Source organism: Emys orbicularis, chromosome 23 (assembly GCF_028017835.1).
Source record: "Emys orbicularis isolate rEmyOrb1 chromosome 23, rEmyOrb1.hap1, whole genome shotgun sequence".
In the NCBI taxonomy this organism is placed as follows: domain Eukaryota; kingdom Metazoa; phylum Chordata; order Testudines; family Emydidae; genus Emys; species Emys orbicularis.
This window is the reverse complement of record NC_088705.1, coordinates 1,932,538-1,950,509: the sequence shown is the minus strand read 5'-3', so window position 1 is coordinate 1,950,509 and position 17,972 is coordinate 1,932,538. Positions and strand designations below refer to the sequence as shown.

The 17,972-nt window shown below is 52.2% G+C and overlaps 1 protein-coding gene across 2 annotated transcripts; it reads right to left on the bottom strand.

Annotated features, from left to right (window-relative positions):
- Window positions 1-6,814: 6,814 nt before the first annotated feature.
- Window positions 6,815-16,762, bottom strand: MEAF6 (MYST/Esa1 associated factor 6). Of its 2 annotated transcripts, XR_010562337.1 has the most exons (8): window positions 16,653-16,762; window positions 15,568-15,683; window positions 14,874-14,961; window positions 14,112-14,157; window positions 12,539-12,731; window positions 8,755-8,812; window positions 8,085-8,118; window positions 6,815-7,578 (listed from the first exon to the last, which is right to left on the bottom strand). XR_010562337.1 is itself a non-coding variant. In XM_065421618.1 (7 exons), exons 1-7 carry the CDS (start codon window positions 16,746-16,748, stop codon window positions 7,570-7,572), a joined length of 582 nt encoding a protein of 193 aa, XP_065277690.1. In that variant the 5' UTR covers window positions 16,749-16,762; the 3' UTR covers window positions 6,815-7,569. The 2 variants fall into 2 exon arrangements, 1 of the variants encoding a protein (XP_065277690.1); XM_065421618.1 differs by lacking the exon at window positions 8,755-8,812.
- Between the last annotated feature and the right edge of the window lie 1,210 nt (window positions 16,763-17,972).

The following is a 17,972-nucleotide window of genomic DNA, read 5'->3' as shown; positions in this document are numbered from 1 at the left end:
GTGCTCAGCACCCTGGGTGAGTCTGTGGGGGTCCTGCCCCCCACCCCCGGGGCACACTCACTGGGGCGCACCGTTCCCTGCACCTCCCGCCACCCCAGTCCCCAGGCGGTTTCCTCACCTGACGGCATCTGGAGGCCGCTGTCTCCCATGTACCACCCATCAGTTCCATCCAGACTGGGAGCCTCGGCTTTGCTCGGCATGTCCTTGGCCTCGGGCCCCTGGCTCCGTCCCCACTCCTGGAACTGGGAAGGGGAGAGCAGGTGAGGAAAGCCCCCCGCCCCCCGGCATGCTAGGGAGGCAGCAGTGTCGCTGTGGCGTTTGCCTGAGGCCTACCTGTTCGCGGAGCTCCTGCTGCTCCCTCAGCAGCTCCAGGTACCTGCTGCTCCACAGTAATTTCTCTGCACGCAGCTCAGTACTGACGTACTTGACCTCAGCCTCCAGCTCCATGAGCCTTTCCAAGACGGCAGTGCTGGCATCCTGCAGCCTCTGCAGCTCCCCAGGGCCTAGGCGACAGCAAGACCCCCCTGCTTGTGCAATTTCCCACCGCCCCTGAGTGATGCCCCCCACGGGACCCGGCCTCAGGCACAGAGCTCTCGCTCTTCTCCCAGCTGCGGGGCCTGACCCAGCTGATGGCTGCAGCTGGAGGATGAGCAGACCACGTCCCCTCTGGATATGTGCAGGGTGAGCCTGGGCCCCAGGGATGTCTGCACTGCCCCGGGAGAGCAAAGCGACTAGAGAACCAGAAAGCACCCAGGGCCTGTCTCATTGTGGCCTGGCTGCTCGGCACAGCTCAGCGCCTGCATGACAGCCCAGCACACCCAGCCGGGGAAAGCCCAGCACGCCCCGGACGCTGCAGGACACCGCTGAGCCGGGGCGGAGCTTTGTGACTTCCCAGTACTCACCTGCCCCAGGCTGCTCCAGGTCAGGAACAGGCGAGCACGCGCCATCCCCCTCGCAAGCTTCGCTGCCGCTCTCCAGCCATGAGCCCAGTGCTGCACTGACCTGCAAGCCGAACAGACCCAGCCATAGTGCCGGCACTGTCACTGGGGCAGCACGCGCAGCCCCATCCACGGAGATGGCCAAGACTGGCTCGGCCCAGCCCAACTCACTCCCCTCGGCCTGGGGACTTGGCCACCAGGTAGCACAGGGGGACACAGCCCAGGTCATCGCTGCATCAGGTAGTGGGGGAGGGGGCCCACAGGCTGCTCTCACTGCTTTGACATCAGACCCTCCCGGAAGGTTCATACCCACTGACAGACACACCCCTATAGCCCTTCCCAGCGGCACAGAGACGGGGGAGTCAGAGCAGGGCTGAGATGTTCCTGCTTCCAGAGCCAGGGAAGGAAGGAGGCTACAGCTCAGCCGCAGCAGGGCCAGGAGCAGGAGCCACCGGGAAAATTAACCCAGAAATGCCCTTAACTCCATCAGCTCAGCAATGACACAACCACACACGCACATTTGGTGCCATGACCCACCAGCACCAGCACAGGGCTGTAGTGGGCGCACACGCTCACACTGGGTGCAGGAGTGACACTGGGTCTGCGATACACGGGATGCAAGCGAAACGTTCTGGGCACCATGGAGGGCCCTCACCAGGTGGCAGGTGTCTGTCCCCCTCCCCAGTAAGTGCCGGGATCTGGTACAATGTGTATGAATGGGTCTGGGATCTGCTTAATGCCCCCAGACCCCTGTCCGGGTGGGGGAAGCCAACCTGCCCCTGTTTTATAAGCACATTTCCTCCACTCGGGATGTGCTGGCTCCACGCGTCTTGATCTCCAGCTCTATTGGCTCCGAGTGCATGGGAGGGCAGAAACGAAGTGGAGACGTTCGGCTTTGCTGAGTGCCCCTGGGCCCTGGAGACTCGTGTGCATGGTCACGGTTCGGAACAAGGACCACCCTGAGAGCTGAGAGTACCACAGCAGAGGGTCTGACAGTGGAGGTAAGGGACAGAGCCAGCATTTGCAAGGGCCATTTACCTCACACATGAAATGGAACATGAGCTCCCAGAAAACCTTGTAGCAGAACAGCGCATGCTGGGGAGGAAGAGGAGAGATGGGTGAGAACAGCGTCAGCATGAGACTCAGAGCGCTCTGGCCAGGACAGAGGGCAGGCAGCCCTGCACCTCTCTGTCTGCCGGAGCCTTTCCCGGAGCACCTCTGGCTGTGGTGTCTGGCCTGTGCTGGGTCTGCCGGAGTTACGCCAGCCTGGGCACACGGCTTTCAGAGCCTGTGGGGACCAATGAAGCTGGGCTGTTATTGGGGTGGGGAATAAACTCTATTGTGAAACGCAGAAAGCCTAGAGGCAGGACACCACGAGGAGAATGACACCTAGCCAAGCCCTTCCATGGCACCCACAGCGCTGCCCTGCCACCTTTCCCAGCACAAATCCAGCATGAGCTGCACTTAGATGGGGTGGGAGACACATAGTGTTCCAGGCCTCCGAGCTGAGAGCACCCACTCCCGGCCCCAGGAACCCCCAGCTTCTGAGCAGTGCCAGGGACCCTCCCCAGCCGGAGTCTGTTAACCCGGCCCCTGCCCCACTTCCGGGGATGGCAGGGGGGAGGGGGTTGTTGCAGAAGGCGCATTCCCCGCCCCGGGGAGGAAGACAGGCCCACATTAGATCTGGGTGACGTACGGTTTTACATTGAGTTGGGACGTTAGCATGAGCAATAGGCATGGAACCAAAAAGAATGAGAGCATGAGAAAGACGACTCGTGTCAAACTTGTGGGGACCCTTCGAAATACCTGTTACCTTCGTTAAGGTTTGGGCAAAGTAACAGAAATCGGACACGGTTAATAGGATACCAGATGCAGTAAATAACTGGCTATTTAAGAAACTCCTTCATCTGGCAGTGGCTAAGGTCAGATCATTGGTAATGACATCACATCATTGTTAAAGGGGATGAAAAAAGTCACCTTTGACGGGGTTCATTGCTGATACCTGCCTGACCACGGTGGGTCTCAGCACCCCTGGGGTTAGTCCGTGTGCTGTGAAGATGTAGTCAATTGCTTGGACTTTAGGCATGTTTAGAGTAATTGTATAAATACCATTCGGCTTTGGATTTAATGAAGGAATTTATGGTAAAATTAGTGTTAGTGTGATACCGTGCATAAAGAATACCCATTCCAGCAGCCTGCCTGGCCTGGGGTGCTCCCAGCCTTACCCGCCCAGGGAGAAGCGCTCACACCCAGAAGTCAACACTCAATTTGTGTCTGTGAAACTCTCATTTCTAGGAAGGGCGGGAAGCCCCCACTCGTGTCCGGGTGTGGCCCAGTTCCTCCCCCCACCCCTCGGATGACACTAACCCACATCAGCCTCCAGAGCATCAGCAGCCCAGACAGGGACGTCCTTATGGGAGACAGGAGGCACCTGCACCCCGCTCGCAAGCAAAGCAGCCACCGCTGGGGCCGTGATGGGGAGCTAGGGTTCCTCATCGAGTCCCTAAACAGGAGAAGCCAGGAAGAAGAGTCAAGGCCAGGCCCCTGCACTGCCATCACATACCCCACGTGGCCACTCACGGCCACCAGCTGCGTCCTGATCATTCTCATTCGCTTGATTGGTCCCTCAACTATGTGCTGCCGGCAGCTTCCAGAAAGGCGAATGGCGTTCTGGGGGGGGGGGGGGTGTGTGAACTGCAGCGCTGCATGTAAGACACGGGAGGGTTTGTCCCACTCTGCTTGGCACTCCTGGGGCCTCAGCTGGAGTCCCGGGTCTGGCCTGGGAAACACACGGACAACGAGTCCAGAGGGGAGCAACCAAAATGATCAAAGGTTTAGAAAACCTGACTTGTGAGGAAAGGTTAAAAAAAAATGGGCACATTTAGTCTTGAGAAAAGAAGACTGAGGGGCGACCTGAGACCAGTCTTCCACTATCTTAAGGGCTGTTACAAAGAGGCCGGTGATCAATTGTTCTCCGTGGCCACTGAAGATAGGACAAGAAGTAATGGGCTTAATCTGCAGCAAGGGAGCTCTCGTTAGAAACTTTTCCTAATAGCTAAGGACAGTTCAGCTCTGGAACAGGCGTCCAAGGGAGGTGGTGGAATCCCCCTCATTGGAGGTTTTAAAGACCAGGTTGGACAAACACCTGTCAGGGATGGTCTGGGTTTACTTGGTCCTGCCTCAGTGAGCGCAGGGAACGAGACCTGATGACCTCTCGAGGTCACTTCCAGCCCCACATTTCTCTGATCCTTTAATTACAGCCAAACAGGAACTATTCCCTGCAGGGGCTGCGACGCCCTTTAATCCAGTCAACGAGGCTCCTGCCTAGAATGGTGTGTACAGAAGAGGGCAGGTGCCAGCACCACCCCATCCCCTACCTGCCTTCAGGACGCCAGAGCTGCAGGAGTTGGGACGTGCCGGGCCTGGAGCGAAACACTCGACGGAAGAGTCTTGCTCTTTGCGAGGTGCTGAATGGGCTGGGGAAGGCGGCGACTGGACCTGCTGCTTTCTCTCCGCTGTTTACAAGCTCCTGGCTGCTGCTAGGCCACCTGCTCGGGACTGATAAACTCCTGGCTAATCCTCTCGGTGACCAAGGCAGTGAAGGGAATTAGTGGATTTTCCCTGCTCCCCCTGTTGTGTCTCTGAGGAGTTTCTCCTCTACCAGCCCGTGCCCTGTGCAATGGGGAGAAGTGGGTCTGCTGCCAGGAAAGGATGTGTCCTTCTCTTCAATGCCTTCTTCATTAGCATGTATACAACACTCTGCCTCTGTACACAGCCCTGTGGGCATATGCCATCAACGCACAGGGCTAGGGACAGCACACCTGGGTTCTATTCTTCCACAGCTTTGAAATGTTTACAATTTAATAATTTCTGTTCATTAGAAAAAAAGCACACACAGGGAAGAGCAGAAGTTCCAGGTTCAGGAGGACATGGTCAGTTTCTGAACGCTCCTTTCCTAACCCTAGAAATTAACGGGTGTTTGGTTAATTGACATTAAATAGCATCTCGTCTGCTTTCCATGCTGAATACACAGCTGGGAGGCTGCTATTGAAGTGAAGGTCACAGTGTTGGCTCTTACTCTGACAATCAGATGTGGGAACGAGTCCCTCTGCCAGAGCAAGCCCTTGGGAATGAGAGCGGGGCTGGTCGTTTCATTTCTCCTGTGTCTAAATGGCTACAGTGCTGCTATAATTCAATATGGCCTGAAAGGGAGCTGCTGGATATTAATATAACCAGATTTGCTTTGACTGTGAGCAAAGTATTTGCCATTTCATTTGCACACTCCAGTCACTGAGGTGACTCCTGAAATGTCAGAGGCTGGGGAAAAAACCGTCGCTCGTCGAGGAGGGAGCTTTGCCTTTTTTTCTTTATAGGGACAGATACGGCTACAGCTCAGATTGTCGAACCTGCTCCCCAGCACCCCACGCACACGGGGATAAAAAGTGAGTCAAAACGCCAGCAACTGCACAGAAACCCGGGGAGGAGCGAGCAGCTCCAGGAGGTAATTTCAGTCTATACATTACATCTCAGAAAGGGCACCAGGGCTTCAGCTCTAGAACCAAAACGTCTCTGCAACCAGGCGGGGTTGGGCCCAGGACTGATGGGTGGTCACATCTCTGTTGGGCACACTATTGTTAAAGAGAATGAAAACCACATTGCATGGGGTTGCAGTTGTGTCGGCACAGGTACAAAGCTATCCTCCCATGCCCTGCCCTGCTCCTGCTATCACAGGGCTCCTGGCTCAGTCTGATTTCTCTGTCCCTGTTGCTGAGCTGAGTGGGGCACCAGTTTGCATTGGAACAAAGAGATTCAGGAGCTGGGGTGGCGGGGAGCACAGGGAAAGGGGAGAGTTGACTATTTGCTGAAAGTCATCACCTCCCCGCAGATTCAAAGCCCAGGCCCCAGCCCCAAAATACCAACCTCTACCTCTTTGCTGATGGCTCTGCATTAACCTTGCCCCCCTTTATGATCATTTCAGTACAAATCTCCTTCTGCATAAGTGTCTACGGAACTATAAGTGATATAAGACATATCCCCCAGCCAGAGCACAGAGTGGACAGATGAGTACACACTGCTGTCACTACCAGCGCAGCTTCCATTCCAGCACACGATGCCCTGCAGTGTCTCTCTCCTTCTTTGTATGTCCATCGCATCCTTCCCACAGACGCTGGCTGGGAGAGGCAGCAGTTTTTCAGAGGTCAGAAAAAGTTCACCAAAGATTCTCTACCAAGTTCACGCCTTTCTGCAATCCCTGCTTTGGGCCAGGATAAGGGGAATTCGCTGTTGTGGGTCTTCCATGCCACCCAGGCTGAGTAGCCAAAAACTCAAGGCCAGGGCTTTGGAGAGGTTTAAGCAAGTGGACACAACTTCCTTCCAGAGACTGTAACATGAGAACAAAGGTGCTAAAACCCCACTCGGCCCCAGGTAACACCGGCAAGCGGCACTCAAAGCTCTGCCCACAGGAAAGGGCAGTACCACGTTCCTGCCCTGGTTAGGACACTCATCCCTGTGCGTGGGTGCACTGGTTCTGAGAACAGTCAGGGCTGCTCACCCATTACCAAGAGGTATTCCGGCAACATCAGCAAGTGGTCACTTCTGCCCAAGATCTCTCTAGTTGTGAGTCGTGAATAGTTAGCACATACGGAGGCTAGTTCCTGGCTCCCTTGACAGTCACCACTGTTGTGTGTATACAAGGAGGAGTAAAGGAGACAATTCTTAAGAGGCTCATGGAGCTGCATAAACACACACACTATCTGAAAGCAGAGGAATTCAGGAAAACCTCACAGAATAAATGGAGAAGAATGATGGAAATTCTTGAGTGGCTTAGAACAAACAAAACATAGAAACATCTCCAACTGCAAAGCAAGACACGAGAAGAGAGACAAACGTGACTTTTATTGTTTTATATACAAATGACAGACGTTTGTATTAAAAAGAGAATCCACCCAACCTTTAAGAGCAAGACGGCTTTGAGTTCTAACCGCTCCCTGTAGCTCAGTGCCCCGAACAAACCGGAGGGGAAATGTTAAAATCAAAGATAAAGGAAAGGGGTGAGCCACTTTCTTCTCTACTAAGGTAAGAATTCAAGTGGATCGTTCTGCAAAATGAACAGCCTAATCAGATTTAAGAAAGAAAAATCAAAAGCCAATTTGTCAACTGTACAGTTTGGTTTAAAAAAACAAACAAACTAAATATCAGTATTAAAAAAATAACCTAACAGATTTACAACCTGCATGGGACACACGGAGCCACGCCCCCATTCCAGTATAAAATGAAACAACGACATCTCTCAATGGTTATTACAGACAATGGTGATGGCAGCAGCAAAACCAGCTGATTGCAGGGTGAGTGTTGCCAGCTGTGGGGGAAGAATGTCGCACTCGGGAACCAGAGATTGGTGACACCACAGCTTAGTCCTCCTGCATTTCAGGTGATTTTAAAATGACACAGAGTACATGGTCCAATGTAGCCAAACAAGACTATTTCCCCCCCACACTTTAGTAAGAACTACTCCCGTGTGCAGACACTCAGTGGGAGAGCTGCCCATTGTGCTCATTCAGTCGATTGATGTTTTTCTTAGTGTGGACTCAATGTGGGGGCCTAGATCCGGGAAGCTTCGGCACCGATGAGTCTAGTAGTCCTGCAGATAGGGGAAAGGGCAGGACATTAATATCCTCCAAAGTACAACTCTGCTCTCAGAGTTGGGAAACTCAGCTTTCACATGCAGCCGCGTGACGCGCACACACATCGTTCTTTGCAGGCAAACAGAGAGAAGAGAAATTTACTGTAGCTGACACCCTCATTTGCACTTCAAAATCTTCAACTCAGAGATATGTCGACCAATCACCAATAGTTTTCAATTTACTAGATTAATAATCACAGCTAGAAAGGGTGTGAAACAATTTTTCTTGAGTAAAATCTATGGGGCTCTCAATTGTCACCAACATCTGGTAACAAGCAACAGAGAAATCTAGCTACGATAAATCCAGAAGGAAATTGCTCATTTCACACCACCTATTCCCCCACCATGAAAATATGAGAGCATAAACCATGGCAGACACAGACTCTAGAGTGCTGGGGATTAGCCTGCAACCTCAGAGTACAGACTAACAATAAAAACAATGACACAGGAGGACTGATACTTACGGCTCGGGGCTTTTTGTTTAACTTGAGATCAATCCTGTGATGGGAAAGATAAGAGAAATGTCCATTTCAATACATTACACTTCAATAGGAGTTCAAGAACCAGCTACAGCATATGGCACAGGCTACAACAAAGGCTATTTGGTTAATTCAATCCACGTTCTCTGAATCGGCCGAGCCGAATCATTGTCCCAATATTACTGGGCAAGGACCAACAACATCAATGAGAGCGGACTCTTTACACCTTGCCAAAATGCATATTCCACCCACTCAACCAGAGAAACAGTTATCAAAGGTTCATAAAATCACAGGGAAGTTGTGCAGCGTGCAAAAATGGGATTAAAATGCATGCTCTATGTTAATTTGTTAGAGATAGGTGTAACTATGCCACATACAATTATTCAGACATAGTAGTAATAGTTACTTACTTGAAATATACAGAGAGAGAGAGGATTTTGAGACAACAGGTATTATAAAATCAAGGGGATTGGCTTTATTACATTTCTCCAGAGGGAAATATCCAAATTTACGCCACTAATCTCTTTAGGAAGCAAAGCCAGAAATCAGTTTTTAACTATTTATTAAGATAAAGTTTATCTACTTAAAAACGAAATAAAGAGGCAGAAGAGTAAAGTTGATTTAATTTTGCTGAAGTTATTAAATAAAATGTTACCTCCGTCATGTTTTTCTGTTTTTTAAAAAAACTTCCCAGCCTAACCTAATATACATACCTACAATTAAACAGATAAACTATGAGTTAGAAAGGTCTCAGAAAGGCACATCGGTGTCTACACACTAACAAGACAGCACAAGTACTAATTCAAGTCAAACTTACTCAAAGTCATAATCAAACATGCCAGGCGGGCTGAGGGGCAGCATTTGAAAGGAAGAAAGCAATAGCCATTAATATACTAATGAATTCAATAAATAGGTTGATTAGCCACCCTAGCGAGATTATTGAAAAAAATAAAGCCAATGTCCAAATGCCATAAAGTTCTTATTTTATATAGAATATGTTACTTATTTATTTACCAAAATTTGGCACAAAAAAGCACTCCGGACTCGGCAGTGCAGAGCCCCCCTCCCCAAGTGGATTGCTGGGAAATGAGATGTTAAACAGAGGAAGAGTGGTTTATGGAAGGTATTTTTATATGCAGAGAAGGAAGCCATCAGCTATTTGGAGTTGCACGTTAGCTCCCAGACAGAGTCAGAACTTTCTAAGCACGCAAAGACAACCAAGTGGGCACTCAGAAAGCAGAGGCTCTCTCTAGAATAGATTATTAGGGCAGAAGCAAAGAAGTTGGTTCAGGCAGCTAGATAGAGGCTGTCATAGAAATATCTAGCAATTTTGCATTCAAATATGGTTGTATGCACACGAGCGCACACAGGCACACACACACACTCATGCTTACTTTTCACTTATAAACCTAAAAAGAAAACATTGTGAATTGCTTGAATCTAGTTACCAGTTACACTCCCATCAGCGGACTCTAGCATCCATACACACACGCACGCACACAAACCCACCATAGCGCTCTGTTTCCAGAGACCTCCTCCTGGAAGCCAACAATTGTATTGGTTAGAAAGAGGGAAGTTAATACCATTGAAATGTCATGTTAAGTCCTAACTTAGTAGGCTCGTTACAACTGAACTCTGAGGAAGCAGCATTCCTGGTGAATGTGAGATATTCCTCAGCTGATGCAAGTAGCTGAATATGGGGCATTTGGGTAGGTAACGGTATCCCTGGCACTTGCACAGCAGAGTGGAACTAAGGGCCCTCACAAGCAATGGCCAACATCTTTCACCTGGTTCACAGTGTACAGATGCTAGACATGAGAGCTGGATATTCAGCCACGCCGGAACAGCACTGCTAGCAGAGCTGGTGAGGTAGAACGTAGGAAAGCTTGAACTACTTTGCAAGCAGTGTCAACCGTGCCTGAAGACAGCCCATTCCCGTGGCCCCCAATGCTTCAGTCAGCACTCAGCTTATGCACACAACTGGGAGAGCCTTGAATCAGGATTTGCAGTCAGAGGGCAGCCCCAGTGACAGACTTTCAAGGTTTCTTATACAATACTTTCATCTCAGGACAGTCAGGAGAAATGGGCAAACAAGCAGGTGTCTGTTTCCGAAGAGCATTTCCCACTATATTTCATTTCAAAGCACCTAGAGTTACATCATTAATTTCTGGCGACTAGCTTCATGTTCCTGGATGGTGCCTGGAAATTTTCCTTTGCTGGAAGGATTTGAGGAAGTAGTTAGTAAGAACAGTCAGTTTTAACGTCACAGAGCTGTATCAAATACAGTTAGACTTGTCAGATTCAGTAACTGGCCACACTAAGGCATTTTAGAACAACAGTCAATTAATTGTAAGTGACTTTGTATTATTTAGATTTCTCTCTCTGCTTTACGTTCTAGGATCATAGGAACTGCCATACCAGATCAGATCAGGCTTCCATCTTGTTCAATGTCCTGCTTCCAACAGTAGTCAGAATCAGCTGCTTCAGAGGAAGGTACAAGAAACCCCGTAACAGAATAACGGGCCCAGAGGGGGAGTTTCTTCCTAACGCCTGTCGCTAGTGGTTGGCTTATGCTCTGAAGCATGAAGGTTTATAAAGTTTTTATCAGTGTATCAATGTAACTGTGAACTTTCTCATAGCATTTACGTGGGCAATTTGAATCCTACTAAGCCTTGGTCTCAAAGATATCTCATAGATGTCAGTTCCACAGGTTAAGTATGCTTTGTTTCAAAACTAGTTCCTTCGGTCAGTTTTAAATGTGCTGTCTATTAGTTTTACAGGATGTCCCTTTCCTCTTATATTGCGAGAAACTTATAATGTTATTTACCCCTTCATATAACACAAGAACCAGTGGTCACCCAATGAAATTAATAGGCAGCAGGTTTAAAACAAACATGTGGAACTCATTGCCAGAGGATTCTGTGAAGCCAAAAGTATAGATAAGTTCATGGAGGATGGGTCCATCCATTGCTATTAGCCAAGATGATCAGGAATGCAACCCTACGCTCTGGGTGTCCCTAAATCTCTGACTGCCAGAAGCAGAGACTGGACAACAGGGATGGATTACTCGATAATTGCCCTGTTCTGTCCATTCCTTCTGAAGCATCAGGCACCAGGTCACTGTCAGAAGACAATACACTGGGCTAGATGGGATCATTGGGTCTGATCCAGTATGGCCATTCTTATGTTCTTAAATTATTGTTACTTCTGAAATTGTTTCTAGCTACCTACAGGAAAATCCAAAAAAGTCTTTCTAAACTACTTCATGATTCCTAGCTCATGAGGAACTAAAAGGAGATATAACTGAGCAAACATTTTTAAATTTTAAGATTATAGCAGAAAGGAAATCCTGGATCTAAGAATTAAAGAGACACTGACACCACAAAATCCAGTCAACTTCAAAAAGTGAGTTAAAAGTATTCAGTGTAGTACTCAGGCAAAATACCTGCCCATAACCCAGCAGTTCCCAAACTGTGGGTTGTGACCCCAAATGGGGTTGCGCCACCAACAGATGGGGCAGCAGTGATCCCTAGTGTGCGGAAGATGCCATTTTGCTCTGCAGTGTGTCCTCACATGTATGGTGCATGCGAGGTCACGAAGCCTGGAGGACACCATTTTGCTCTACAAAATGGCATTCTCCGCACAGAGTGACTTTGCATGCACCATACGTACGAGATCACATTGTGCGGAGGACACCATTTTGTAGAGAAAAATGGCATTATCCATGTGGTGTGACCTCACACGTACGATCTCTAATAGGCTCTCTCTAAAGCCACCTATTTCAGAATTGGCCACCCAAGGGCAACCAAGTGAAGGCTGAGAGATCTTTACTACTTCTTACATGGCTGTGAGGCCAGCTTCCTTTCAACTGCGTTCAAATGAACGTGAAAAGCAAGGCAGCTCCAGAACACCGCATGGAACAAAGGCTCAGTCTGGAGCCAAATTACAACAAAAATGGCTTGGAATCAAAGTTTGGATGAAAATATCCAGGATTTCCAGGACTTTTATAATCACTGGATTCCCAAAGCATTTTTGTTTATTTCCTGATCCTCTTCCCCAAACAGATCTGCCAACATCCCTACCTCACTCAGTTCCAGAGAACAAGATGCAGGCACCAAGGGGACTGGATTGTAACCTCTCCCCCTGGGAGGGAGGCCAGTATTATTCTGCTTTACAGATTGAGAAATTGAAATGGCACAGAAAAGGGGGCCAGATAGGTTGTCTGATGTCACCTAATGAATGTAATAAATTTGATTCAGTGACTTGAAGGTTAACATGAAGAGAGAAATCAGATTGTCATTTGAGCTTAATGACCCCAACTAACCAGTGGTCTGAACTGCTCATTGCTCTAATACATTTGGCTACTTTCAGGCAATAAAGCCATTTTGGCAACAACCAGCTGTTCAGAGGTCGTGGTGAGTGCAGCTGGCCCCACTAACCTGTGTCGATTTTTGTTCTTCCGTTTTTTGTGGCTGCTGTGGTGACTCCCCGAGGAGGTGGAAGAAGCGGCTTTCTGGGGTTTCACTCCCTGCACAGACCCATCCAGCTCTTCAGTATCCTCCTGGTTGGGCTCATTCTCCTGATTGTGAAAGTCTGGAGAAGTATCACTCTCTGTCCCACTACCTGGCTCGCCTAGAACACAACAAACCCAGAAGAGCACAACTGTTACTTCCCAGCAGTTCAGCTCCAGGACAGACCCTGGTGAATCCCTTCGCACTAACAATAAGAAAGCGCTGAAGCCAAATCCTGAGTAGAGCAGCAAACCGCATATGGAAGCCACATGGAGGGCAGCTTAAAGTCTCCAGTCTATAGCACAGAAAAAGGTCACTAAGCGTGACTAAGCAGCATTTCCTCAGTGTGGCAAGTTACCCCCTTAGAAACTGATGCATGCTAGAATCAAATCCAATTAAATCAACACCTGATTCAGGAATAACCCTGGTAAAAATGTATTTACTACATACTAATTTCTATAGTATATGCCACACAATGCCCTTAAGCACCCAAGAAAGGAAGCCAAAAGAGCAAAAATTCTCAGTCCCAAAGGCAGAAAGCCGGCACTGCACCTAGTTGTGGCAACAATCCCTTTTATTGTGGATTAAAAGTTAGTGCATGTAAAACTCAACCTCTGCATCAAAGCCAAACAGTTAGAGGCTGTGCTAACTCAGGAGGGAAGATGTAAACTTGTGTGAACCTCGTGACAGATGCCAGGGGTTCTGTGCAGCAAGCACTCAGATCCACTGATAATTACTTACCATTTAATGGCAGGAAAGAAAAAGTACCAGAGCTCCAACCCCCAGAGCCTCATCTCCCAAAAATACCAAACCCACTTCACTTGCAGACAGCAGCTCAAGCAGACACAAAAGATAATGCCATTGCTAAAAGAGAGGTCTACATTTTAATTTTAATGTATACATTTGTAAGAATACAATGTGACCTTATTTAGAGCAACACAATTGCTGGGGTGTGAAAAGCAGCACACCTAACCGACAGGGAATCACAAGGACCAGTAAAACAGTGCTGGAAGGGGAACTCTCTAACAGGACCATAATTACCCTCGGTCACGCACGTGGTAAGGGGAGAAGCATAGGCGCTGACTCCATGGGTGCTTCAGGGCTGGAGCACCCACGGAAAAAAATTAGCAGGTGCTTAGCAACCACCAGCAGCCAAACTCCCCCCACTCCCTGCAGGCGGTCCGCACTGATCAACTCCTCCCTCTCCCTCCCAGCGCCTCCTGGAGGCAGGAGGTGCTGGGAGGCAGAGGGAAGAGCAGGGATGGGGTGTGCTCAGGGGAGGGGGCGGAAAGAGGCGGGGAAGGGGCAGGGGTGGGGTTTTGAGGGAAGGGGTGGAGTTTGGATGGGGCCTGGGGCTGCACGGAGGTTGAGCACCCCCAGGGAAAATTAGAATCAGGTGCCTGTGGGGTGAAGAGAACTGACACGTGACCTAATTCCTCAGGAAGCAGTTTGCTTCATTCCAAGTTAGTCAGATGGTGAGAGGAAAGAAGAAGTAGCTTACGCTTTTCAATGAGCTGGTCCTGAACACCGGCCAATGCACTGACTGCCTAGAAAATCAGAAGGCGCATTAATAAAGACAGATTCCCATTTTTTATTTTTTTCAAGCTCTCAAAAACATGCAAGGCCCCTCACAGAACAAGAGGTGGTTCTTTGGTCTCTGCTCCAAAGAACTTGCAGAATAAACTCAACATGTCATGACAGGAGAGGGCATTAAAGCCAAAAAGGAAGAGGAGGGAGAATGACAATGAGGGCAGGAATAGGATTGTGAGGCACAGAAGTTTCTTGATTGGTCTGTCACCCACTCCCTCCTCTCAGAGGCATTTGGGCATTGCGGCAGATGTGAATTTTACGGGAGGATGGGAATGTGGAAGAAAGCTTGGAGATGCTTGTGAGTGGACAGATCAACACAGCCACTGAAAGGGCACAAACTATGCCCAGGTGACTAGTCCTAAGAACAGGGAGAGATCAGCCACCCCAGGGTTTCCTCTCAATGAGGCCAAAGACAGCAGAATAAACAGGCTATTATCCCCTTGTTAGGTACAAAGTGAACAACTGACGGAAACTCCATGAAGAATAATTCAGCACAACCTGGAAGAAAGGAGAAGAGTGAGAAATGACAGAGGGGACAGCACACAATATATGATCTGTTCAGCTCAGATTTGTCCACCCTGATGTTCATGGGCAAAGGCCAGGCAGTTCAGCCCAGGAAGCTCAGGACTTCAGTTGGCATTGTACGCTGCCAGGTCACAAGCACTGTACTCACTGCTGCTGAGGTGACCGAAGATTTGCTGAAGAGTCGTTCAGCTTCTTTAAATTTCCGGTTCCTTCGGTCGTTTTTGCTGTTTGAGTTTCTGAAATACACAGCACGGTCTCATTGCAAATACTCAGTCACCATGTCAGATGGCGTTCTGTTCCCTTATCTACCTATGCAAGGCATAGCCTGCAGGTTAGGACAAGGCAGGAAGACACTGCAGCCCAAGACACTGCACAAAAGTCCCTAATGGACCAGCCACTAATCCCTGGGAATTGCCCTGCACCCATGTCTTTACTGTTATCTGAAGAGAAATCATGCCGGCTACATGCTGTGTCCCCATAAAACATATGGAGACTTGGGGAGTTCCACAAGTCCCCAGTACCCATACGGTCCCCTTTAGTGCTGGGAAGAGGGAGACAAGATACAAGTGCACAGAGAAGTTTCACTGGCTGATGTAGTTTCAGCTGGTCCACAAACAAGGTATCTTAAGAGAAACAATGTCCTGTGTATTAGCTAACCTCAGGGACCATCCCAATCTGGTTTTATTTTTTAAAGTTCTGCTTATCAAAGCTGTTTAGAAGCCAGAACCTCGGGACTGGGATGGACTCATATTACAAAAAGAAAAGCCCAAATGTTACATGCCAGAGTGGAACTACTAACCCCTGAACCAGGGCACCCAGAAAAGTCACCTCTCTCCACTCACTTCTGGTTTGTCAGGTAGCGGTCCCAGCCACGGATGATGTTGCCGTACATCTGGGTGTCCTCTAAGTAGCTGCCCTCAAAAGCATAGATCTGCCTCTCCAAGTTCGCTAGGGTCTCCTGGTATAAGAAGCACAGAACAAAACAAGAAGAGGCTAATGCCAGCACATCCCCAGAGCCGGTCAATGATCCAGGGGTACCATAGCTGGCCATAGCCAAGGGACCCCCAGGAGTCTGCAGAGGCTGGGTGAGCTCTGGACGTGGGTCAACTCCCCCAGATCTCACCGTTTACACCTGCTGCAAGGAGCAGGCAGGGAGGGATGGGAACAGTTGGAAAAGGGGGAAGGGAGAGGATGCAGGAGATGCCTGCGGATTTGTGCCTGTTGCCACGGAAGCGGTATACCCCCCCCATACCGCTACTCTCCAATGTGCCCTCAATATCCCTCCCCCATTTCCCAATCCCCCCAGATTCCCCCATCCTCACTGCCCCCCAGAGCCAGTGCACCCCATCCCCCCACCCCAAACCTCACTGCCCCCCACAGCCAGTGCACTCCATCCCCCCACCCCAATCCTCACTGCCCCCCAGAGCCGGTGCACCCCAATGCTCTCTAGCCCCCCAGAGCCTGTGCACCCCATTCCCCCATCCCCCAACCCAATTCTCACTGCCCCCCCGAGCCAGTGCACCCCATCTCCCACGACAATTCTCACTGCCCCCCCGAGCCAGTGCACCCCATCTCCCACGACAATTCTCACTGCCCCCCCGAGCCAGTGCACCCCATTCCCCCACCCAATCCTCACTGCCCCCCAGAGCCTGTGCACCCCATTCCCCACCCCGAACCTCACTGCCCCCCAGAGCCATGAACTCCATCCCCCACCCCAATTCTCACAGCCCCCCCGAGCCGGTGCACCCCATCCCCCAGACGTCCCCTCGCCCCACGGCGGGGCTGCGGACCCAGCTGGACCCGGGGCGCTGCCGGGAGGGCGGGGGGGGAGCGCGGCCTAGCTGCTCCCCGGCCCGCGGCCTCTCGTAGCGCGGGCGGCCGGGAGGCAGCGGGGCGGGAGGGGGCCGCCGCGCTCCCTGCCCCTCACCGCCAGCTCCTGCTTGCGCTTCACCAGCTCGGCCAGCTCCCGGCGGGTGTCGGGGATCTGGGGGGGGCCCCCGGCCTTGGTGTGCAGCGCCGCCATGATGGGCTGCGGCCTGCGGCGGGCGGGAGCCGCGCCGGGAGGAGGGGGCCGCAGCCGGGCTGCGCTGCCGGCCTGGGCCGCCGGGGGCAGCGCTGAGACCCGCCCGCGCCGGCCGAATGGGCCCTGACCCGCGGAGCCCCACTTCCACCCCCCCGGGACCCCCTCCACCCTGCACCGACCCCCCCCCGATCCCCCCTCCACCGACCCCACCGCACCGAGCCCCCCCGGGATCCCCCTTGCACCGACCCCCCCCGGGACCCTCCTTGCACCGACCCCCCCCGATCCCCCCTCCACCGACCCCACCGCACCGAGCCCCCCCGGGACCCCCTCCACCCTGCCCCCCCGGGATCCCCCTTGCACCGACCCCCCCCGGGACACCCCTCCACCGAGCCCCGCCCCGGGACCCCCTCCATCCAGCACCGACCCTCCCCTGGGACCCTCCTTGCACCGACCCCCCCACCCCAGGACCCTCCTTGCACCGAGCCCCCCCGGGACCCCCTCCACCCTGCACCGACCCTCCCCCGGGACCCTCCTTGCACCGACCCCCCCCCGATCCCCCCTCCACCGACCCCACCGCACCGAGCCCCCCCAGGATCCCCCTTGCACCGACCCCCCCCGGGACCCTCCTTGCACCGACCCCCCCCGATCCCCCCTCCACCGACCCCACCGCACCGAGCCCCCCCGGGACCCCCTCCACCCTGCCCCCCCGGGACCCTCCTTGCACCGACCCCCCCCGATCCCCCCTCCACCGACCCCACCGCACCGAGCCCCCCCGGGATCCCCCTTGCACCGACCCCCCCCCCGGGACACCCCTCCACCGAGCCCCGCCCCGGGACCCCCTCCATCCAGCACCGACCCTCCCACCCCAGGACCCTCCTTGCACCGACCCCCCCGGACCCCCATCCACCCAGCACCGACCCTCCCCTGGGACCCTCCTTGCACCGAGCCCCCCCCCCTGGGACCCCCTCCCATGATCCCCCTTGCACCGAGCCCCCCACCCCGGGACACCCCTCCACCCTGCACCGACCCTCCCCCGGGACCCTCCTTGCACCAAGCCCCCCCCGGGACCCCCTCCACCCTGCACCGAGCCCCCCCCCAGGACCCTCCTTGCACCAAGCCCCCCCCCGAGGCCCCCCCCCAGGATCCCCTCCACCCTGCACCGACCCTCCCCTGGGACCCTCCTTGCACCAAGCCCCCCCCCCCGAGGCCCCCCCCGGGATCCCC